The sequence below is a fragment of the Mesoplodon densirostris genome, chromosome 10 (genome assembly GCF_025265405.1).
Source record: "Mesoplodon densirostris isolate mMesDen1 chromosome 10, mMesDen1 primary haplotype, whole genome shotgun sequence".
Lineage (NCBI taxonomy): Eukaryota > Metazoa > Chordata > Mammalia > Artiodactyla > Ziphiidae > Mesoplodon > Mesoplodon densirostris.
In genome coordinates, this window is record NC_082670.1 from 108,614,047 (window position 1) to 108,637,848 (window position 23,802).

Sequence of the window (23,802 nt, forward strand, 5' to 3'; positions counted from 1 at the left end):
CCTCCCCCCCGACCCCGCACCTCCCGCTCACTCAGGACTAGCCAGCTGCCTGGGCTCTTCTACCAACCTGGGTTCTCCTACCTGGTCTCTCCCAGACCCACAGAAAGGAGTGGGCTCGAGGGAAGGGTGGCCTGTTAACCCAGCTCTTGGGCCCAGAATGGCCTCCTTTAGAATGGATCTCTGGGGAAGGGAGACCACTGGGTCATCTCGGTGCTCACACCAAAGGGGCTGCAGAATCCCTCTAACAGAGGATGGGAGAGACGGTAGCATTTTTCCTGTACTGAAGAAGGGAAAGGCCTGGCGCACACTGCAAGGAGGAAAAGAGAAGGCTTCCATGAGGCCAGAAACTAAGCTGGCTACAGAACTGGGGAGGAGGCCAGAATCCTTGTGGGGCTGTGTGCTCAAGGTGGCCGCCCCAGGATTCTGGGAGAGTGGAATTAGGGAACCCCGTTTGGTGGGAGGCTAGGTTTGGGGGATTCCAAAGCCCAAAAGGCAGCCTAGCAGTGGTGGAAGCAGCTGCCCATCCTGTCTCAGGATGGGCTGGCTCAGTTGGGGATTTGGGTCCAGTTGGGGGAACTGACCCACCTGATAAGACTGACCTGAGCTGAGGAACAAGGACGGTTCACGGGGAGTTCTGTGTTAGGGCAGACCCGCTCCCCAGGTGGCCTGGTGAACCAGGGCTCCTCAGAGAAACGAGACCCAAATGTCTCTCAGGAGCTTAAAATAGATCAAATAGGACCGATTCCCCAAAGTCTCCCCCGTTACCCAGATGGAAGGGAATTGGAAACACCCCTGCCCTCTTCAGACAGTACCCTTACAAAGGGGCCGCAGAACTTCAATTCCGTGCAATTTTAAAATTCGATTAATGCCTGCTATGGGTCAGGTACTGTTCTAAGGCCTTGAAATCCATCAGTGAACAGCACAGAGAAAAATCCATATCCTCTCCAGTAGAAAAGGGAAGATGGCATTCCTGTAGCTTAAGGAGACCACAGAAAGCAAGTTCACCAGGACTAGGAACCCCAAGGACCCTGACCAGCTTTACTGGCCAAGTGGGGAAGAGACTGGACCAGGAGGCAAACGCAGACCCACGGGGATGGGGGAAGAGTTACTGATCTCCACTCCCATGAGAATCACCCAACAGCACCAGACAGGAGCTCCCCAAGTGCCAGGGAAAGCAGGTGTGGGAGCCCAGCTTTGTTACATCACGTTGGAGCCAAGGACATAGCCTCCATCCAAGGCAGAAGTAGGCTGAAGGACATGGGATGGAAGGCTTCCCCCTGCTGGGCTGGCTCTGGGAAGCGGGGACACGTCAAAGCCCAGGACCCCAGAAAACAACGTCTGTCCCAGTGGCTACCCACAGCACCAGGTGGAGAGGAGGAGGGGAAAGGTGGTTCCAGGAGGGGCCAAAGTCCCACCATCCACAGGGACGGGGAGAGGGAGGAGGCTTGGGCAGCTGTGAGGGTGCTGGGCAAGTGGCTGGCCAGCTGAACTGGCCTCTCCACTGGCCTTGCCTGGGACTGGTTTGCAGTGGGGAGTGTTGGCCTGGGTGTGGACTTTTCCAGAAAACACAACCACCATTTGCATTTGTGGGGTGATGGCATCGTTCTAAAACTGGACTGTCGTGAGGGCTGCATGACCTAGAAGATTTATTAAAATCATTAAGTTGTACACTCGCAGTAGGTTTTTATGGTATGTCAAGTATATCTCAGGAATGCTGTTAAAAAATATCTGCATTTCCTCTCTTTGGTGGTAAATTCTTGGATAGCACAGTGGCATTTTATCTGAAAATGAATTATGCGCCTTTGAAATGGAGTCATTAAAAAATGTTTATGATGTCTCACTTAATGTCCCCCCGTTTTTCCCCCCCTTTGGTTGCACCACATGGTGTGCGGGATCCTAGTTCCCCGACCGACCAGGGATCAAATCTGCACCCCCTGCATTGGAAGAGCGGAGTCTTAACCACTGGACTGCCAGGGAAGTCCAAGGCCCCACATTTTAAATAACGCACCTCCCAAAATCTTTTAAATGTGTCAAGAATTTAACATTCTTAAAGCTAACGTTGGGTGAGCTGAACGAATTTTCAGTTTGTGCTATTGCCACACGGTGGCACCATCCTAGCTCACAGACGGAAGCACCTGCGGTGACCCCAGCGTTGCGTGGATCAGAACTCCTCCAAGTGGTGAGAGAGAGACTTTCTGCCCCTCCCTTCCTTCTTTTTTCATCTTTTCCTTTCCTTCTACAGTCACCATTATTAAAATATATAGCCTCTAACGATATCATCCGAGTTTTCTTTCTTTGGAAGAGCCCAGGTCAGAAACAAAGGTGGAAAACACCACGAAGACCAGACACCAGCCATGACGCCCTGGGTTCTTCATACAGAAGAGTGCTTGCTGCAAAATGTTAAAAAGCTGAAAGCAGCAAGAATGCAAAAATATGCCACAGCAGCTGTAGACTTAGGTGCTCTGGGCTGGTGCTGGCTGAGGGCTGGGAGGACTCCTCGGGGCAGCCGCCTGGTGGCCAGAGAAACGTCAGACGTCTGCTCTCCCCTCCAGTGCCCCCAAACCTCCTAACGGAGGCCAAAGGAGCCCTGCTTCATTCCAAGGTACCAGTCGCACACAGGAGGCTCTGACTGGAAACACAGGGTCACCGGGCTCAGCACCTCCGCCCCAACCTCCGCCAGCCCCGCGGTGCCCTCCCACGCCAGGCGCTGTGCCCGCCCTGGAGGGGTGCCCTGGCTTCCTCCCCTCACAGCTTCCCACTGGCCCCCAGCCCCCCTGCCCACATCAAGTGGGCCTGCTAGACAGACACCAGGGACAAGCCCCGGCCCCTCGGGAAGCCCCTCTCACCTCTCCCACTGCCTCTGGTCCCCTGCCCTGAGGCTCGTCCCCTAGTTCCCAGACCCTCACACTTGCTAGTTTTCACACAGTCCTACCCGGCCCCACCAGAGGGACCTGGGGCACAGCTCATCTCCCTGGGGCGAAATGCAGGCTCGAAAAGCGCCAGGGGCAGCCCTACAGGAGACCCTTCCTCTATAGTCTGCCTTCTTCTGCGGGGGAGAGTGCGAGAGGGTGAGGCAGGAGGGGAGCAGATGTGAAAATCCGCCACCCCCACCGTGGACCTGCCTGCTCTTCAGTGGACCTGATGCCCCCCCGGCTGGATTCTGCTGTCACCGCTTCCATTAGTATGAGCAGGGGCTTTGGGAGGAAGCAGTGAGATGCTGATGGTAGCAGAGGATGGGGTGGGCATGGGGGGGTCTGGGAGGAAACGAAATGGGCCCCCCCACCCTGAAAGGTTCGAATCTCGTCCAGGTTTACAAATTACCCGAGCCAGAGCACGTGGGCAGAGTGCACAGGGCTGGGGTGCGGGGGAGAAGGGCGCTGCGGGGCCCAGGTGGGGCTGGCGTAGGAGTCTTAAGGCGTGACAGGAGATAGGTGTTTCAGACTCACTAGCCGGGCCGGTGGGGGAGAGGGGAGAGGGAAAGGGAGCGAAGTCCCGGGACATGTGTATCTATGTTTGGGAAACTGTGGGCAGAGCGAAAGCTGGTATAAACCATGAAACAGACTTTGTCAAAGTTTCCATGGAGCTGGGCCATGGAGACCACACCCCCACCAGTGGCCACACTCCCCTGCTGTTCCAGGCCTGGGGGGAGCCCTGCAGAGACCTCCTCTCCAGCCCCGGGCAAGACAAATAACCGGGGCCTGCAGTACAGGAAGAAGCCTGGGGTTTGGCCCATCTCTGCCAGGAACACCTGTGCATCATCAGCAGAGCCCCAGTTTCCTCAGACGCCAGACACTGATTCCTGTGCTGCCCGCATCCCATCTGGGGAAGCCACCGCGAGACCCTGGGGGGCCGTCGGGAGGAGACTCGGGGGACTGTCCAGGTGGGCCGAGCCCCACGCACCTGCCAACCATCTTTCCAGGGACGAGAAACACCTGTCGTTTGACCCGCCTGCTCTCACTGAAAGCGAGGATCCCCACCCGAGTGGCCCTTGGACGTCAACCCTGTAACTGGGCCATCTGAGCTGGGCCCTCCAAACGCTCCCCAGGGGCTGGCTGTCCCAAGGCCCCCACCTGCCTCTGCCCACCCCATGGGACTGCCCAGACCCGGGGGGAACTCAGAGGGCACCAGGTCCAGTCCTGGCCTTTAAGACAGGGAACCTGAGGCCGGTCCTGCTCCAAGTGCCCACTGAGTTTGCTCCTGAGCCCCTGCCGGGGGCCAGCCCTGGGCTGGGTGTGGGTCCCAGGGCTGAGTCTGACCCTGCCCGGCCCCCGGGGCTCCCAGCGCTCCAGCCCTGACCCTCTCTGCTCCCGGCACACACTCGCCCAGGGGCTCGGCCGAGGGGCCCCTCCAGCCCTGCCTCCAGGGAAGGGAAGCCCCCGGCCCAGTCCTGTGCCCTCCCCTCCCCTCCCCCTCACAGCTCTGAAGCCCCAGGTCACCTTCCCCACGGCCACTCCCCACCCTGCCCAGCCTCTGCCTGACCCCCTCCACCCTGGCTCGGGAACATCCTAAGGCAGGTCACACGCTGACGGTCACCCCCTCACTCAGGCTGGCACTGCTCCGCTACCTCCAGTCTCCTTCGGGAGGCCCGCCGGGACCGCGGCAGCTACACGGTTCTGCTGACACGCCCAGGACCCCTCCTGAGGGTGGGGAGCCCCCCAACTCTGCCCGGAGCTGTGGCCTCTGCTGTGGGTTCTCCCCACTGGGAGGGAAAGACTTGGCCGGGATGGCGGGTTTGGACCGACTCCTGGGCATCCTCTGTGTGCTCCCCACAGGCCGGCGCCGCAGGCCCTGCCGCTTCAGCCCTGATCCGCAGCCGTGGGTGCGGGGGCCACGCGAGGACGGCCCCGCCACCTCCTCAGCTCCCAGACGGGCCGCCGCTGGTCCCAGCCCTCACACACCAGGGCTGCGTGTTTAGGGACCCCGTCCCCTGCAGTGACTGTGAACCTCACTCAGGTCCCAGTGCAGACACGGCCTCAAGACAGGCAGCCCAGACCCAGAGGGTGCCTTTCACACAAAAATCTTTAATAAAAATAGCTCCCTGCAGAACCAGTCCTAGACAGCAGTGGCAAACTCAAACTCCTGCCACCTGGGCACGAAGGAGCAAGGCCAGCTGAGGGGTCTGAACTGAGGGCAGGGCTGCCCCGAAGGCGGAGCTCCGCAGGCTGCGACGTGTGGGATGTGGGCTCGGGGCCCACACACCTTCTCATTCTTCCAGAGGAGTTACAAACACGGCTGCGTTTTTTAGGAGTGTCACTAACTGGTCGCCCTCCCCACCAAATGACAGGAGGAGGCTACGTGAGACACTCAAAGGCTGACAGGGAGCAGCGTGTCCTACACACTCAAGACAGAAGTAAGTGGGGTCACACGTCAGCAAAACACCGGGACGAGGTGACACCGGGCATCCGGCAGGCGAACGGCCCTCGGTCAGCACACAGGCGAGAGCCGGGGAGGGAGGAGGAGAAGCGGCAGGCAGCCCGGGCTGCCCACCTCCCACGGCGCTGGGCGGCGGCCCCGGCTCGGCCTTAGTAGCCCAGGAGCCGCCTGGCCTCCTCGCTCTGGGCCTGCAGCGTCTCGCTGGTGTACTTCTGCAGGAGCTCCATCTTCTTCCTCCGCACGAGCGCCTCCTCGATCTGTGGGCGGGAGAGCGGAGGGCTCAGGCCACAGGCCCCGCAAGGCCAACACGCCGCCTGGGCCCGGCCGGGAGCCCAGCACCCCGCGTCTGAGGGCCCCGATCTCCGCCGGGGGAGCAGGGGAGCGACGGAGGGAACGCTGCCTCGTCTGGACGCCTCGCCCTGACCTGAGCCCAGGGACCAACACTCTGTGGAGGGAGTGAGAGCCGCCAAAGGGACAGGAAGGACCAAGAAAACCACGCAGCGCCCCGTGGGGCCCCTCGGAGGCCAGGCGGCCCGCAGCCTGTCCTACCTCTTGCTGCGACGGCACCGGGACGTGAGCGATGAACTTCTGCTGCCCGTCCTCCCCTCCTTTCTCCTGGCCGCCCTCCTCATCAGACTGCAAAAGAGTACAACCAGAGGCCGCGCAGAGGAGACCGTTAGTAAGTGCTGGCACCGCCATAACGTGCACCATGCAGCCATTTAAAAGGAAAAACAGCGACGAGGAAGCTCTGTTCTCAGACAAAGAGACACCCAAGACACAGCGTTAAGTACAAGCAGCAACAGAACACTGTGTATTGCGCGACCTCTTGTACGAGGAAGAAAAGAGAAGCCAGTGATGTCAGTGAGAGCCAGCGGACAGAGGACAGGGCTGCGAAAGACAAGCCGTGTTGAATCTCTGTATGCTTTTTGTGTTTTGGGTCTTGTGAATACATTATCTATTTTTTTAATTAAACTTGAAAAAAGCATATATAGAAGAAAGCATCACTCAGAGGCTGCCTGTGAGTCAGCAGAGATCACTCATAACCTAAGGAATGACGCAGCCCTGGAGGCGTGAGGAGAGAGGAGGCCTGTGTGGACGCAGGTCCGCTGCCCGCAGGTCTCTGGGCCGGACCCTGACCCCATCCCCCGCCCCAGGTCACCAGCTGCCAGGAAACCCGCGCCGCTGGTAGCAGAAACTGGTCCTAGGGCTCTGGGAAAGTCGGGCTGCATCCACCGAGGCGAGACCACGGGTGGAAGCTCCACTCCTCAGGGCAGACTCCAACAAGGAAGGCTGTCGTAGCCCCAGAGAATCCACACGTGATGAAAGACACAGCACTGCCCACACGCGTCACACCACGTCAGGTCCCTCGGTGGACACTGCACTGTCACTGTGCAAGCCACTGGGGACACTGGGTGAAGAACCACACAGGACCCTCGGCAGCAGCTGTGCAACTTCCCGTAAATGTTAAGCATTTCAGGATAAACAATGTTTACCTCCTCTGATGGCTTTCCATCGCTCTCACGGTAAAGGAAGATGCTTCCCCAGGGGAGCCGGGGCCCTTGCTCGGCCCCCCTCCTCTCCCCCAGCCTCCACTCTGCCCTCCGGCCACCGGCCCGTCCTCTGTCCCCCGCGCTCCCATGGGGTCGTCCGCTCACACTGTTCCCTGCTGCCCCTTCACTTGTGTCCAGATCTCAGCTGAACGGTCACGTCCCCAGCAAAGCCTTCACTGGCCCTGCCTTCACCATGTCGCTACCCAGAGCTCCTATCACAGCTGCCATTTCCCACGGTGTCTGCTGACCGGACTGTCCCCCCGGGCTTCAAGCTACAAGCAAAGCATGTTTGCTGTCCTGCCCCTCGAGTGGGCCTCACAGTAGCCACTCATTAAACAAACATCCCTTGAAAGAGCAAATGGATTATTTGCATCTAGAGAAAATCTTCCTAGGGCACGCTGCCACCCTGTTTCAAATGCCTGCCTCAGGGCACGAACCTCAGGTCTGCTAGATCCTGTGTGATGGTGACTAAGTCACTAAGCCTCTCTGAGCCTGCTTCCTTGCCACTGACATCATGGCAAGCCATGTGACGTCACACAGGGCCTGACCCATAGTCCAGGCATGGGTGCTTCCCCTCTCCTTGCTCAGTCGAGCAAATCAGTTCCATCCTGGACCTGCCCAGGGAGCAAGGCCTGCAGGGGTGCTGGGAGCGAGGGGGCTCTGCCTGAGGGATCACAGTTCCATCGCCAACCGGGACCACCTGAGGAAGTCTCTTCTGTGCTCTGGGCTGGTTTCCAGCTGTAGCAGGCGGTGGTTAAGACTACAAAAGTTACTGACGCTGTCATCTGAGCAGAAACAATGAGGTCATGGGCTAAAACACACTGGCTTCAAATGTGTTTATAAATCCGATTCCAGCATGTTCGAGAGGGCCTGTCTCTGAGATGCAAGGAAGTCATCCCTGGTGTAAAGCAGTTTAGCAAGTGCCCTCACAGCCATTCCTCTCTGGAACCCTCCCTGTGAACCCGGAAGGTGACCTTCATCCCCACCATCTAGGAGAGAAGGCCGAAGCCTCAGATGGTGGCAGGGGCAAGAGCCGGGCCTTGACCCTGACCCCTCGTCTGTGCTTCCTGCTACCGCTCCCCCATCCTCCGCGGCACAGAGAAGGCGGTGAGTGCAGGGGGTCCCTCGCCGCCCCCCCAGTACCTCCTCGTCGGCGACGGCGTAGATGTCAGCCTCGGCCTCCTCCTCCTCCTCCTCCTCCTCCTCCTCCCCTCTTGCCAGCCGGGCCTCTCTCTCTGCTTTCCACTTGTCCACTAACTCGGCTCTGACTGCAGACAAGGGAGAGCGGGCGTTACTCACTCTGGCCTCTGAGAAAGCATCAAGCCCCACGCAGGGCGAGGCCAAGGCCTCCCTGCTGGAAAGGGTCACCTGCATCCTGCCCCGGTGGGCAGGAATCAGACAGGAATCAGACGGGCGGGCAGCTTTTAGGGGACACACCCAGATCCTCCCCAGTTCAGCACCCTGAGGTTCTCAAAAAACTAAAACTAGAACTACCATGTGATCCAGCAATTCCATTCCCGGGTATATATCTGAAAACAACAAAAACACTAATACGAAAAGATACAGGCACCCCAATGTTCACAGCAGTATTATTTACAGTTGCCAAGATATGGAAGTAAACTAAGTGCCCATCAACAGATGGATGGGTAAATAAGATGTGGTGTATACACACACAGACACAGACACACACACACACACACACATGCATATACACAATGGGATCCTACTCAGCCATAAAAAAGAATGAAATAATGCCATTTGCAGCAACATGGATGGACCTACAGATTATCATACTAAGTGAAGTAAGTCAGATGGAGAAAGACAAATACTGTATATCATCACTTATATGTGGAATCTAAAAAATACAGCAAAGTAGTGAATATAACAAAGAAGAAGGAGACTCACAGATATAGAGAACAAACTAGTGGTTACCAGTGGAGAGACGGAAGGGGGGAGAGGCAATTTAGCGGTAGGGGATTAAGAGGTACAAACTATTAAGATAAAATAAGCTGGGGCTTCCCTGGTGGCGCAGTGGTTGAGAATCTGCCTGCCAATGCAGGGGACACGGGTTCGAGCCCTGGTCTGGGAAGATCCCACATGCCGCGGAGCAACTAGGCTCGTGAGCCACAACTACTGAGCCTGCGCGTCTGGAGCTTGTGCTCCGCAATAAGAGAGGCTGTGATAGTGAGAGGCCTGCGCACCGCGATGAAGAGTGGCCCCGGCTTGCCGCAACTAGAGAAAGCCCACGCACAGAAACGAAGACCCAACACAGCCATAAATAAATAAACAAACAAACAAATAAATAAAATTTTAAGTTGGATGAAAAAAGATAAAATAAGCTATACAAGGATGTATTATACAACATGGGGAATACAGCCAATATTTTATAATAACTGCTAATGGAATATACCTTTAAAAATTGTGAATCTCTATACTGTACACCTGTAACTTACGTAATATTGTACATCAACTACTTCAATTTTTTTAAAAGCCCTAAAAAAACAATGTTCCTTATAAAAATAAAAATAAAACCCCGTTTTCAAGGGAGAGAAAAGAAACCAAATGCCAGCAGCAATGAAATGAAATGCCCGCAGACCTACGTTTCTTTTCATATTCCTGTTCCAAAGGCACAATAACACCATCGTCTTCATCTAGGTAACCGTAGTATTCAAAATCGATCGCCTTCATGAGCTCAGCGCGTGTCTTTCTTGGAGGAGGAAGAGCTAAAAGAAAGAATTCACCAGCTTAGCTGAATTCCCCATCATAATCTCACTCAAGCCTTCTCCTCATACAATGTTACGCAGGCATATAGTAGGTGTGTTCATGAAAATATCATGAAATAGGCACTTCTCTACACTAGTAATGGGATTATATACGTGGTACCACCCCTTTTTTTGTGTGTGTGGTATGCGGGCCTCTCACTGTTGTGGCCTCTCCCATTGCGGAGCTCTGGACGCACAGGCTCAGCGGCCATGGCTCACGGGCCCAGCCGCTCCGCAGCATGTGGGATCCTCCCAGACCAGGGCACGAACCCGCGTCCCCTGCATCCGCAGGCAGACTCTCAACCATTGCGCCACCAGGGAAGCCCGGTACCACCCTTTTGAAAATCAGTGTTGAGGGCTTCCCCGGTGGCGCAGTGGTTAAGAATCCACCTGCCAATGCAGGGGACACAGGTTCAAGCCCTGGTCCCGGAAGATCCCACATACCGCGGACAGCAACTAAGCCCTTGTGCCACAGCTACTGAGCCACAACTACTGAGCGCACGAGCCACAACTACCAAAAGCCTGCACGCCTAGAGCCTGTGCTCCACAACAAGAGAAGCTACCACGATGAGAAGCCTGTGCACTGCAACGAAGAGTAGCCCCTGCTCGTTGCAACTAGAGAACGCCTGCGTGCAGCAACACAGACCCAATGCAGCCAAAAATAAATAAATAAAATAAATTTAAAATAAATAAATAAAATAAATAAAATCAGTGTTGAAATCTTTGACCCAATTAGTCCATTTAGAAGGAATCTATCCTAATTTAAAAAACAGAAACAAAACCTGGCAAAGCTTTATGGACAGAGGTGTGCATCACAGCATTATTTATACAACAGTGAAAACTTGGACACCCAAGGACTATGATCTGCAATTCAAGCATGGCGGAGGGGAGGGGATCCTGCAGCTCCAGTAATGCTGCTTCACAGGGTACTTTAACAACACAGGAAATGCCATAATATTTAATGAAAAAACTAAGAATACAGATAAAACAAAAGAAACTACAAACAAAAAAGATAAATGAGAAATTCCTGAGGAAAATACTTTCACATTAAGACTTACTATTCAGAATATTTAGTAATACTTGAAAATCAAAAGGGAAATGACAACCCAACAGATTAGTCAAAGAATAAAACCTGATAATTGAAGAAGAAAAAACTCTTATGTATGAAAATTTCATTTAGTAACTGAATTCGATTGTCAATTTCATTAGTAATGGGGGGGAAACAAAAAAATAAAAATAATACATTGTTTCAAGCACCAGATCAGCAAAAATGTTATAATTATAAACATCTAGAAATAACTAAGTACCAAAGGAGGGATGGTCACACCAAGTACGGTTAATCCCTGAGACTCTAATCCGTCACATCACTTGGCATTCTAAGGAGAACCATGAGAGGACATGGAAGGACTGAACACACAACCCTGTCCACCCCTCCACCACGTGGGCTTGCTGCATCCAGGACAGGGCTGAAACCTAGCAGGCTCAGAGCACTGCACGCATTCCGGCCACAGGATGGAGCTGTGATCCAACCAAAGCCAACCAGACTCAATTCTGGGAATTCTGCTTGAACTGTTAGGGGGACAAAAATCTGTTGCTGAGAGAGAACAAAATTTAAGTCGATAACGGACAACGAGCCACCACAAGAGGAGAGTGAGACAGACAAAAAAGCTCACAGGATGGAAGCCAAAACTGCAAAACGGAGCAATGTGACCTGGAACCGGCCATTCCCGAAGGCAAACTTGTCAGTTACGTGAGCCAATAAATTTATAGACTTTCCTGCCTAAAGTAATTGGGGTTGAGTCATCTGTCACTTATGCTGATGTAATTTAGTTGATGAAATAAGCATGGAAGTGCATGGAAAAGGCTGGAAGGGAACATTCCAAACAGATAATAACAGTGACGGGTCATCTCTAGCAGGGCACTGGGATGGGGGTCAAGGGGACTGTGCTACTATTTTTATTTTTATTTTTTTGCCGTGCAACATTCGGGATATTAGTTTCCGGACCAGGGTTTAAACCCGTGCCCCCTGTAGTGGAGGCATGGAGTCTTAACCACTGGACCACCAGGGAAGTCCCTGTGCTACTATTTCCATTATATGCATTAAGACTAAGTTGTGCACTTTCTTGGTTAAAAAAAAAAAAAAAAAAAAAAACACTCTATGACTGGAATAAATAAATAAATTTAGAAACAATGTAAAAGCAAAAAAAAAAAAGTAACATACACAGCATACCCTCATTTTAGGAGCCTTAAAAAACTGGAAGGGGATACACCCCAACATGTCAACAACCATCATCTATAAGTTGTGAAAATGTGGGTGTTTTTTCTGATTTTCTGTATTTTACAACTTGTCTATAATAAAATTATACTGCATTCATAATAAACAGCATGATATTTAAACTCTGAATTCTTTTAAGTGATGTCAATCACGCACGCAAAACCAGTGTGTGCATAATGAATTTAAGAATGAGGGCTTCCCTGGTGGCGCAGTGGTTGAGAATCTGCCTGCCAATGCAGGGGACATGGGTTCGAGCCCTGGTCTGGGAAGATCCCACGTGCCGCGGAGCAGCTGGGCCCGTGAGCCACAATTACTGAGCCTGCGCGTCTGGAGCCTGTGCTCCGCAACAAGAGAGGCCGCGATAGTGAGAGGCCCGCGCACCGCGATGAAGAGTGGCTCCCGCTTGCCACAACTAGAGAAAGCCCTCGCAGAGAAACGAAGACCCAACACAGCCATAAATAAATAAAACAAACAAACAAAACAAAAAAAAAGAATGAGCAGAACTGTATTTTTAAACAAATAGGAAAACTGACTGGAAGGAAACAGCAGAACGCCAGCAGCGGGAGGAATCCCGGTCTCATCCCTCTCTACTTTCCACACTGCTTTCTATAAAATGCTTGGACTGCTTTTTGAAAAGTCAAAATTAAGATACACAGAAATTCCAGACCAGCGGTTTACAACAGCATTTTGGAGGCCTCCCAGGGCTGTGGAGGGGCGGGCAGGAGCAGAGAGGGTACCCGGCTTGGATTCACTCTCCTCCACTTGTGCATCTCGGGGTTCGGCCCAAGGTGTCATGTGTCCTTCAGTTAAGAGTTTTTTCAACTAAACACGTAACTGAAAATGAAGCTGACTGAACTGCAAACAGGGAGACTCCTCGCTCACATTCAGACAGGTGTGGGCAGAGCCTACAATGTGACACCTGTCAGTTCTGGGTTCCCGTTCTCGCCCCAACTGTGTGCCCACCTGAGAACGATAATCCTCTGAGGACACGGGGCTGCTGTGCGGCTAAGAAATGGCACAGGAAGAGTGCCCTGCAGACGGCATGTCTACTGTTACAAGCAGGACCAAGAAGTCCAGGCTAACGCCCCGGCGAACACCAGTTACTTACGTTCTCTCTCAAACAGTTCTCTGACGCCAGGCAAGTCTTTCGCTGCTCCGAAGTACTTGTAACCTCGATTTCCTGGGACTTCTTTCCCTTCATGATCCAGCATTTTAGGGCCAACTTTCTTATTGGGAAGGAAAAAGAGAAAATGGATCTGATCCTTAAGCCCAGTATTTCCATGTTTGCAAACAGATTTAAGGTAATAATGCTAAAGGTAGAAAATATTAATGTACAACAGAAATATATTCAGGTACTTTTTTTAATCCCTTAAAAATCAACCTAAATACCTAACAGTAAGAGGATGATTTAAGTAAATTATAGCATATTCAGGATGGAATATATCCTATAGCTTAAAAATGATGGTTCATATGGAACTCTTTTATTGACTTAGAAAAACACAATATAATGTTAAGTGAAAAAAGCTTTAAGAAATTGCGAGAAACCTAAATGACAAGCAGTAGAAGACAAATGAAATATCCAGAAGATGGAATTCTCTCCACTAAAAATGATGATGTTGACAACTGCATACAGTATGCGACCCTGGACAAGGCTCTGTACTATAAGGGGAAAGGTCATAAAGGATGAAAATCAATAAAACAGCCAGATGATTGGATCAAAGTTAAATGTCTTAAACTCTACCATGGTTATATAAGGGAACATTCTTATTCTTAGGAAATACACACAGAAGTATTTCTTAGTCAGCAGGCGGACTCTCAACCACTGCGCCACCAGGGAAGCCCTCAGAAATGCTTTTTGAAACGATTATATAAATGATTATTTACTGACATGAACATATGCATCTGATAAACTGTTAAGTGAACAAAGCATATAGTTAGAATAATGAACCATTATCTGTAAAAGTAAATATATATATGTATAGAAGAAATTCTAGAAAGATAAGTAGAAAATGTTAATAGCAGTCATTTCTGTGTGGTAGGAAAATATATAATGCAGTCTGTATCACACATAGAATATATAAAATTTTTTTATATTTTAGAATTTTTATATTTTTTGTTATGTATTCTCTTTTTTTGACATAAAAGTAGGTACTCTTTATACAATCAAAGTTACCATTTTGAAAAGAAGTATACAACCTAGAACCAAAACTGTACATACATGAGTATGACCTCAGTTACAGGACTCATGGAAAAACAATGGACGGAAATATTCCACAAGTTGCTCCTAGTTCAAAGCAGCATGACTGCATGGTGCCCTGCTCTATACTTTTCGGAACTTAATAACAACATATTACTTTTTCTCTTATTTCTGTACTAAAATACAAGTAACAAAAAATTTTCCATCTTAACCATTTTTAAGTGTCCAGGTCAGTGGTATTAGTACATTCATAGCGTCATGCAACCATCACCACCATCTTGTAAAACAAACTCTGAACGTGTCACTTTTTTTTTTCAGCTGCGCTGAGCGGCTTGCAGGATCTTAGTTCCCCGACGAGGGACAGAACCTGGGCCACGGCAGTTAAAGTGCTGAGTCCTAACCACTGGACCACCAGGGAATGCCCTAAATGTTACTTTTGTACATAGAAAATGAAAATAAAATTCTTTAGCATTAAAAAGACGCTAGGGCTTCCCTGATGGCGCAGTGGTTAAGAATCCGCCTGCCAATGCAGGGGACACGGGTTCGAGCCCCGGTCCGGGAAGATCCCACATGCCACGGAGCAACTAAGCCCATGCGCCACAACTACTGAGCCTGTGTTCTAGAGCCTGCGAGACACAACTACTGAAGCCCACGTGCCTAGAGCCCATGCTCCGCAACAAGAGAAGCCACGGCAAGAAGAAGCCCACGCACCGCAATGAAGAGTAGCCCCCGCTCGCCGCAACTAGAGAAAGCCCATGCACAGCAACGAAGACCCACCGCAGCCAACAAATAAAAGAAATAAATTTTTTTAAAAAAGACTCTAGAAGGAAATACATAAAAACATTACTGGTGACTCTGGGTGGTGGAACTTAAGAATATTGTACATATTAATTTTGTAACCCTTCCAGGAAGGGTAATAAACCTCTGCACTAAAGCAGTCTGACAGGGAGCAAAATCACCATCACAGAACTACTGAAGATGCATTGAGAACGTTCCTAGCACAGGTACCCCAGGAGTGGAAGTGCCTTTCCTTCTGCAACAAGAATAAATGCCTTATTTTTAGGCCAGGTACTAACATGAGAACTGTGGTTTTGCATTAAATACATAGAAAAACTGCACATATTCCTTACATAACGTACTACAGTCCACTGACTAGATACTATTGGTTCAAATGACCTGGGTAAATGGGGCAGGGCCTGGGGCAGCATTTTTCAAAGTTGACACCCACTGGAGGGTCATGAAATCCATTACATGGGTCATAATCATCCTTTTTTTTTTTTTTTTTTTTTTTGCGTTACGCGGGCATCTCACTGTTGTGGCCTCTCCCATTGCGGAGCACAGGCTCCGGACGCGCAGACTCAGCGGCCATGGCTCACGGGCCCAGCCGCTCCGCGGCATGTGGGATCTTCCCGGACCGGGGCACGAACCCGTGTCCCCTGCATCGGCAGGCGGACTCTCAACCACTGCGCCACCAGGGAAGCCCAATCATCCATTTTTTAAAAATCAAGATAGAACAGAATAGAAAATATCAAAGTACAGCAACATATACCAAGTATTTTTTCAGTACTGTGTTGTGATATAGTGAGTGAGAGTGTGTGTGTGTGTGTGTGTGTGTGTGTGTGTGTTTATTTTAGAGTGGGTCATGGGCCTAAAAGCTTGAAAGTCACTGTTCTAGAATACTGCATTTAAAGAATCCAGAGAAAGGAAACACAGCCATGTCCCCAGGGTCCCCTTGAGTACAGAAGCCGACAATGGAATGGTTGTCCCAATTCTCAAGGAGTTCAGAGAAGACTGTGAGGGGCCAAGGTCATTTCAAACAAGAGGCCCAGGGAGCCCGAGTGGCTCACTCTGGAACACCTGGCCAGTACACGTACCGAGGCCTGCGCTGTGGACCTTTAAGCACCACTGGCCCGTGCTTTCACGTTTCCTGTCCACACGCAACAGGCACTTCCAAGCCTCCTTTCATCTCTCCAGTGCCTACTCTATGGCAGGGCTGCGGGGACAGCAGGAGCCACCCTGCAGGCAGACAGCACCCGAGCTCGGCCCCCAGGGCCGCGGCTTGCTTACCCCATAGTCAGGACCACCCAGCTCCTTGATCCGGGCCTCCCAGTGTCCCTTCTCTCTTAGCAGCTTGTTAATTTCATCATTCAGGTCGCGAATTCGGAATTCACCCAGACCAGCTAGAAAACAAAAATGTCCTATCGTTTCTTGAAAATACCACTCGATGTCGTAGCCTTAAGAGTGAATGTCAACACCTAAAAAGGTGCATAACACAAAGATACTATTTCAATTTGTAAGAAAACCCACCCACACCGAAATCATGGAAGGGCAACAATCATGCAGAGTTTCAGCAGCGCTGGGGAGAAAAAACGTCCTCCTCATTAGCAACCACAGAAATACACACTGAAGCAATCCTGCAGCTCCATTTATACCACCACTGAAACAGCAAACTCTTAGAGGTGGGGACACAGCGTCCAATCAATGTCGGCCAAGATGCAGCGAGGCAGTGTCATCATCAGGGCTGGCGGCAGTCTGTGTGAGTCTAGTTCTTTCAGGAAAGGACTTGTTCCCACCTTGCTAAGGGGGAACATCTCTGACAAAGACTAGGGCCTGAGAACTGAGCCTAAGGGACAGATTTATAGTCTTTATTTTTTACTTATTTATTTTTTGGCCGCACTGCGCAGCACACCGTATCTTACTTCCCCGACCAGGGATCGAACCCGTGCCCCCTGCAGTGGAAGCACGGGTTCTTAACCACTGGGCGGCCAGGGAAGTCCCTAAGGGATGGATTTAAAGGGATGACGACAGGGAGTTTGCTGAGGTGTTGTCGTTGGCGGCTGGGAGCCGGGAGCAGTTGGGGCTATTCCAAGGGAGAAGCCCTCCCTTTCTCCACTGAATTGCTTTTGTACCTTTGTCAAGTCAACTGACCACATACGTGTGCCCCTATTTCTGGACTTCTTACTCTGTTCAATTGGTCTGTGTGTCTATTTTTCACCAATATCCAATTGTCTTGAATACCTTTAGCTTTACATTAAATCATGAAATTAGGTGTCATGAATACTCCAACTTTTTTCTTTTTCAAAACTGTTTTGGCTATTCTAGTTCCTTTGCCTTTCCATTTAAATTTTAGAAACAGTTCGTCAACATAAACCAAAAACCACTGCTGGGATTTTGACTGTGATAGATTTTGAAAAGAAAAAGACACCTTTCCTTGACACCTTTCCTATATTGAGTCTTCCCATCCACAAACACTGTCTATGTCTCCATTTGATTGGTTGACTCTTTCATCACTGTTTTATAGTTTTCAGCATACAGATCATACATATATTTTGTTAGATTTATACCTAAATATTTCGTTTTGATGCTTCTGTAAATAACACTTTAATAAAAGTTCTAGTTCCAAATGTTCAATGCTAGTACAAAGAAATAGAATTGATTTTTGTGTATTGACTTTCTATTCTGTGATCTTGCTAAACTCATTTATTCATTTAAGAAATCTTTCTGTAGATTCCTTGGGATTTTCTACATAGAAAATTATGTCATCTCAGAATAGAGCATTTTTCTTCCCTTCCAATCTTTGGGCCTTTTATTTCCTTTTCTTGCTTTACTGTACTGGAAAGGAATTCCAGTACAATACTGAATAGAAGCGGTGAGAAGGGATATCTCCACCTTGTTCCTGATCTTAGGAGGAAAGCATTCAACCTATAGCTGGCCATAGGTTTTCTGGTTGAAGTGCCTTATCAGGAAAGAAAAAAAAAAAAGTTCCCTTCAATTCCCAGTTAGCTGAGGGTTTTTTTTTTTTTTTTTTGGTTTGGGTTTTTAATTTTATTTATTTATTTATTTATGCCTGCATTGGGTCTTTGTTGCTGCACGCAGGCTTTCGGTGCAGCGCTTGTTGCGGCACGTGTTGCGGCACGTGTGCTCTTCTTTGTGGTGTGCGGAGTTCTCTCTTGTTGCAGCGTGCGGCCTTTCTCTCTCCAGTTGTGGCATGCAGGCTCCAGGGAGCATGGGCTCTGTAGTTTGTGGCACACGGGCTTAGTTGCCCTGCAGTATGTGGGATTTTAGTTCCCCGACCAGGGATTGAACCTGTGTCCCCTGCACTGGAAGGCAGACTCTATACCGCTGGACCACCAGGGAAGTCCCATGTGTCTTCGTTTTTTCTTGATCAGTCTGACTGACTGTCTGACTGAAGTTTATCGATTTTACTGATCTTTTTATTTTTATTTTTTAAATTTTATTTTATTTATTTTTGGCTGCGCTGGTCAGTCTGACTGAAGTTTATCGATTTTACTGATCTTTCTATTTTTATTTTTTAAATTTTATTTTATTTATTTTTGGCTGCGCTGGGTCTCTGTTGCTGCTGCGTGTGGCACGTGGGCCCCTGCATTGGCTGGCGGATTCTTAACCACTGCGCCACCAGGTAAGTTCTGATCTTTTTAAAGAACCCGCTTTTGTTCTATTTTCTCTATTCATCTTCTGTTTTCAATTTCATTGATTTCTTCTCTTTATTATTTCCTTCCTTCTGCTTACTTTGGAATTAATTTGCTCTTCCTTTTTAGTTTCTTAGGGTAGAAGCTTAGATCACTGACTTGAGACCTTTCTTATTTTCTTTTATTTTAATGCTATAAATTTTTTTGTCCCCTGAATTCTGACATGTTTTCATTCTCATTCAATTCAAAATATTTTCTAATCTCCTTGAGGTTTCCTCTTAGATATATGGGTTGTTTAGATGTTTAATTTCTAAATAGTTAGGAATTTTCCAGGTATCATTTTGTTATCGATTTCTACGTTAACTGTGTTATAATCAGTGAACATACTTTTCAAAATTTTAATTATTTTAAGTTTGCTAACATTCATATTATAACCTAAAATATGCTTTATTTTGGCGAATATTCCATTTGTTCTTAAGAAAATGTACTCTTTTCTGTGAGGTGGAGTGTTCCATAAAGGTCAACTAGGTCAAACTGATGGACAGTATTGTTCAATTCTTCTATGTTCTTACTCATTTTGTACCTACTTGTTCTATTGATTATTGAGAGAGGAGGCTGACGTCCCCAAGGCTAATTGTGGATTTGAGAATCGAGCACTTTAAACAGACGAGCTAGCTTACCATTCTGAATCTGAGCCACTTTTTTTGAGATCTCTCCAATGATCTGTGAAAAAAATAAAAGGCAATATATTTTTATGACTTTTGAGTAAGTCTGAAAGAAAAAGAAATATATAATTCAAAATGAGTAATTAAAAATTCTTAGAATTCTGGTTGAAGAGTCATGTAGGTACAAAAGCCATCAGAGACCCGTTCTCCTGTAAGATCAGGTTCACCCAGCACGTACCTGTCGTCTCCACTTCTCGGCTTTGGGTAGCTCAGTACACTCCGAGGCGAGGAAGGGTCTTCGCTCCTAAGGAAAAGCAAAACACATGCTGCCGCTGCACTGTATGAAATTACAAACTTCGTGCAACATTCGTGACTGACTCAGGCATGAAGCCTGGAATGTCTAACAGGCTAAAGACACCTGCAGCTTCAGGTCCAGGTGCTCTTCTTCAAGCCTGATGGCTCGCGCCGCAGCCTCTCCTTAGAAAAGAACTACACGGGCAGAAACATTCACTGCGTTGTACCTGGTACAGGCAGCCACTGGAAACAACGTAGAAGTCCAGTACACTTGACCCTTGAGCAACATGGGGGTTAACCCAAGTATAACTTACAGTCGGGCTTCAGTATCCGTGTCTCCTCTGCACCCCCAGATTCAACCGAGCACAAACCGTGTAGTTCTGTAGTATTTACCGTTGAAAAAATCCGTGTATAAGTGAACCAATGCAGTTCAAACCCGTGTTCTTCAGGGTCAGTCGTTACAGAGAGATGGCGAAGTACACGGGTTATACCCATTTCATGGCATATGTATGCTACCTTAGGAAATGACAGCTGTCAGTGTTTAGAACAAACATAAACATACATGCGTGTCTGTGTGTATACAGGTGTGTGTGCGGGGGTGTGTATAATTTTAAAAAACAAAACAAAAATATCCAAAACAGTACGTATCACCCCTAACCTGGCTGAGTCTCCATGAGCTAAGGTCGTTACTGGTTTCAGGTTAGAGCTGCTCCTCACAGCACACCCCACTTTGTACTATTCAGTATTAGACAGGGCTGGGATAATGTGGAAACCCAATCGTCATATTACAAGAAGCACAAGTAGTCAGAGCATCACACTGCCCCAGCTACCTGGGATTCAAGTGTACAGACTCATAACACACAGGAAAGCATGGACGAGAAAGAGGAAGATCTGGAGTCTGAAGTCTGTTCAGGAGGCAGTTTTACTGCACTTCTTCTCAATAATTTAAAAATTCATGAGGAAGGTTTACACCAACCTTTACTTTTCCCTCTTCCAGCTGAGCTTGGCGAAATCTTGCTAAGGCCGTCCTGCCGGGAACAGAGAAGACTCCGTTAGATCCTGCTCAGAGATCTCTTACCATCCAAGTTCCTGGATGGGTAAATCTGCTCATGACCATACTGAATGTCATCCATCACTCATAAACATATATACATACTGCAGTCAAGAAACCACAGGGAAGTTATGGGTTTCCATGTTCCAAAAAGTAGGGCTTATAAGGATTTGTGTTCCTTTCACTCATATGGCGTGTAAGGACTGGACTGTGGGAAACTCTACTCATCAGGCCACTGTGGTGAGCCACACATCCAGATGTTAAAAAGACTAATATTATGGGGCTGTCCCTCTAACAGCCCCTGCACCACCCCAGGTGAGCGAATGTTCATCCAGAATAAGTTCTGGGAGCTGTCAGAAAACACTACGGGGGAAACAAATGTATGGGCAAATACTATATGAATACTATTTCAACACAGGTAGAGAAAGAAAGCTGTATCAAAAGACCAAACAGAAATTTACAGACGAAATCGAGTTGATACGTACATGGCCTTTTCCGCATTTCGGGCCTAAAAGGAGAGAGAAGGGAAGAAAAATGTCGATGTTTAAAGAGCTTTTTCTTTTACTTTCTAGAGAAACGTTTCATTTACTTTGTAGAGAAAAGTTTCACAGTGACACAGGCACAAGCAGAATGCCTGAACTAGTACATGAACACGGTAACAATCACAACATCAATCACAAGACGCCCACATCCGGGGCCTTACTTACGCCGCGCTCGCTACCTGAGGTCTTCACTCCTCCACTCCCCCACACCCCTTGCATCCGGCCACTCATCCTTCAGAATCTACCTGTGTTATCACCGTCCCAGACAAGTCTTCTGTGGCCCCTTCATCCCAGCCAGGCTGCCCGCCTTTGTCTGGGTTTATACCTACCACACAATTTCCACCCAGCACCGCAACTGTCTGTTCCCTGCCAGTGAAATTTGAGGAAGGAAAGACTGGCTTTTACAAAGTGAGTTTTATCTAAATACTGTTGCACTAATGTCAAGTCAATTATCCCTGAAACACAGTGTCAGGCACGGAACACATTTTCTGGGTTGTAGTGTAAGTAGAAAGAGTATTGCTGAGTCAAGGACTTGAGTTTCACTCCCGGCTCTCCAACTTACCATCCCTGAGAAGTTGTCTCTCTAAGCCTCAGTTCCCCCACCTTTACAGCAGGGATCACACCTTTTATCTCATAAAGATGTCATGATGATTTAATGAGATAACTACATGAAGTCATCAGATGCTCAGCAAAAGCGAGCTCAGTTTAAATCTTTTTGACTCTCCCTTTCAATGGACACAGAAACAAACTTGTCAAGTTTGTTTGGTAGATAAATGAACACAATATCTACTAAGGAATAAAACAGAGGTTGTCCCAGGAGAAGCCATCATCTTGAGGGCTGAGGCTGTGTCCTACCTATTTCATTAAAGCCTACAGATTCTAAGTATTTAATGTTTCTCAATGCTTACTCCATGCTTGAAACACCACGCTGGGTACTAGGAATTTGGTCACGGTTCTTCCTTTTGAGGGAACTCATAGGAATTTCCCCCCCAAAACCATGAATCTTGTGATTAGGGCATGTACCAGGGGTGATGGAAACCCACAAATATGAATGCGTGTTGGTGACAGTTTGCCAGAAACATCCAGGCCCAGGGATCCTTCTGTCCTGCTAGGGAACGGAGACCGGCAATTCCCTATGTTTGTCAGAGTTCAGAAACAAGAGGCAGAATCAAGAGGCTGAGCCGGCTAGTATGAAGCAGTAATACGGGGCATATCCTCCGAGGGCTGGAGAATAGAAAGGGCTGCTTTTTGTCCATCGGTTTCTCTCGTCCTCCGGATCTTGGGCTCATCAGTCTACAGTGGCATCCATTACACCTTCTACCATTTATTACGGCGTCGTGTGCTTCGCTTAATGAGACCATCATGGTAACCAACATGTAAGAGTATCTTCCTCGTGCCGGCACTCTGCGTGCTCCGTCGTGAGCGCTTCTAGAACAAATGAAGCAGCCGACCACCCGCGCCCGACCACATTGATCACACCCTCCTGCGGTCACACGACGCCGGCCACTCGTCCATCCCTGGACCCCGACAACGCGCCAGACACCGCGTCAGGCTTTAAGGAGGCAGAGGTGGGAAGACCCTGCCCTCGGGAAGCTCCCCGCTGGGGAGCCGGAGAGCAGACACAAGGCAAATAGCGCAGGAACCGCTGCTGGGCCCCCCACGGGACGCGGCGCCGGCCCTGCGCGTCCCAGAGCCTCGGCTTCCCGGTGGGGAACTACAGCGCGCCGTCCGGACTAAGCACGGCCGCGGACGGCGCGGCGGCGCCGAGGCTCAGCTTCCTCCAGCCTCTGGGCTCACGCGGCGCGAAGACCCCCGCGTCCCGCCGCGGATCCTGTAGCCCGCAGGGGTCCTCTGGGCGCCCCGGACCCGGCCCGCCGCTCGCCTCCCTCACTCCCCGCCCCGCTCACCATGGTGCAAGGGAGGGCGCCGCCCTCAGGCCGCGCGGGCCCAGCCCGGGGAGCTTCGCCGCCCCAGGCGCGGCCGACCCGGACGGGAACTGAAGGTTCTAGGTGACCGCACCACCGGCTTCTGAGTCGGAAGGATAACTGGGAAGGACCAGAAGTGAGGGACCGGAAGCGAAATGGAGAATTGACCCGGGGAGGGGAAGAAAACGCAGGCGAACTCCCGTAGGCTGCCCTCCCTCGGCGTCTGGACCTCGCACCGACACGCCCGTACGGAAAAGAGGGGCGCTGGCAGAACCGCGCTTGCGCAGTGGAACCGACGTGCCTCTAACTGGGCGCGGGGCGCTGGTTTTGTTCTCGCGATAACAACGGCGAGACGTCCCGCGGTAACTGTTGGTCCTGCACACGCGGTCCTGCAGTTGTGTGTGAGGCTACCCGAGATGTGTGTGCAATTGTAGGTGCGCATCCCCCGTGCCCTGTCTGGTTCTGTGAGAGCAGACACGCCCTGTGGAAGTTACTCGTCCTCATCCCTCGGAGTGGACGGGGCCGCTGGACTGGGCCCTCCCCCCCGCCTGCGTGCTCTCCAGGGGCAGGAGCTGGCCCGGCCTCGCCAACCCCCACTCGCCTCCCAGGCGTTTACTTGCGGCCTGTGCTTTTTCTGAGATTTTCTCTTCCTGGAATCGAGGGGTCTGTCGGAGCTGGACCTGGGCTTGAGGTCACCCTTTTAAAATAAGAAATGTAAGGTCCAGAGGAGAAAAGGCC

The 23,802-nt window shown here is 49.9% G+C and overlaps 1 protein-coding gene across 1 annotated transcript; it reads right to left on the reverse strand.

Annotated features, from left to right (window-relative positions):
• Window positions 1–5,001: 5,001 nt before the first annotated feature.
• On the reverse strand, window positions 5,002–23,334 carry ISY1 (ISY1 splicing factor homolog). Its single transcript, XM_060109088.1, has 11 exons — window positions 23,047–23,334; window positions 21,083–21,105; window positions 20,523–20,574; window positions 19,491–19,556; window positions 19,268–19,310; window positions 16,225–16,337; window positions 13,069–13,186; window positions 9,524–9,646; window positions 8,067–8,191; window positions 5,923–6,009; window positions 5,002–5,630 (listed from the first exon to the last, which is right to left on the reverse strand). Exons 1-11 carry the CDS (start codon window positions 23,047–23,049, stop codon window positions 5,523–5,525), a joined length of 861 nt encoding a protein of 286 aa, XP_059965071.1. The 5' UTR covers window positions 23,050–23,334; the 3' UTR covers window positions 5,002–5,522.
• Between the last annotated feature and the right edge of the window lie 468 nt (window positions 23,335–23,802).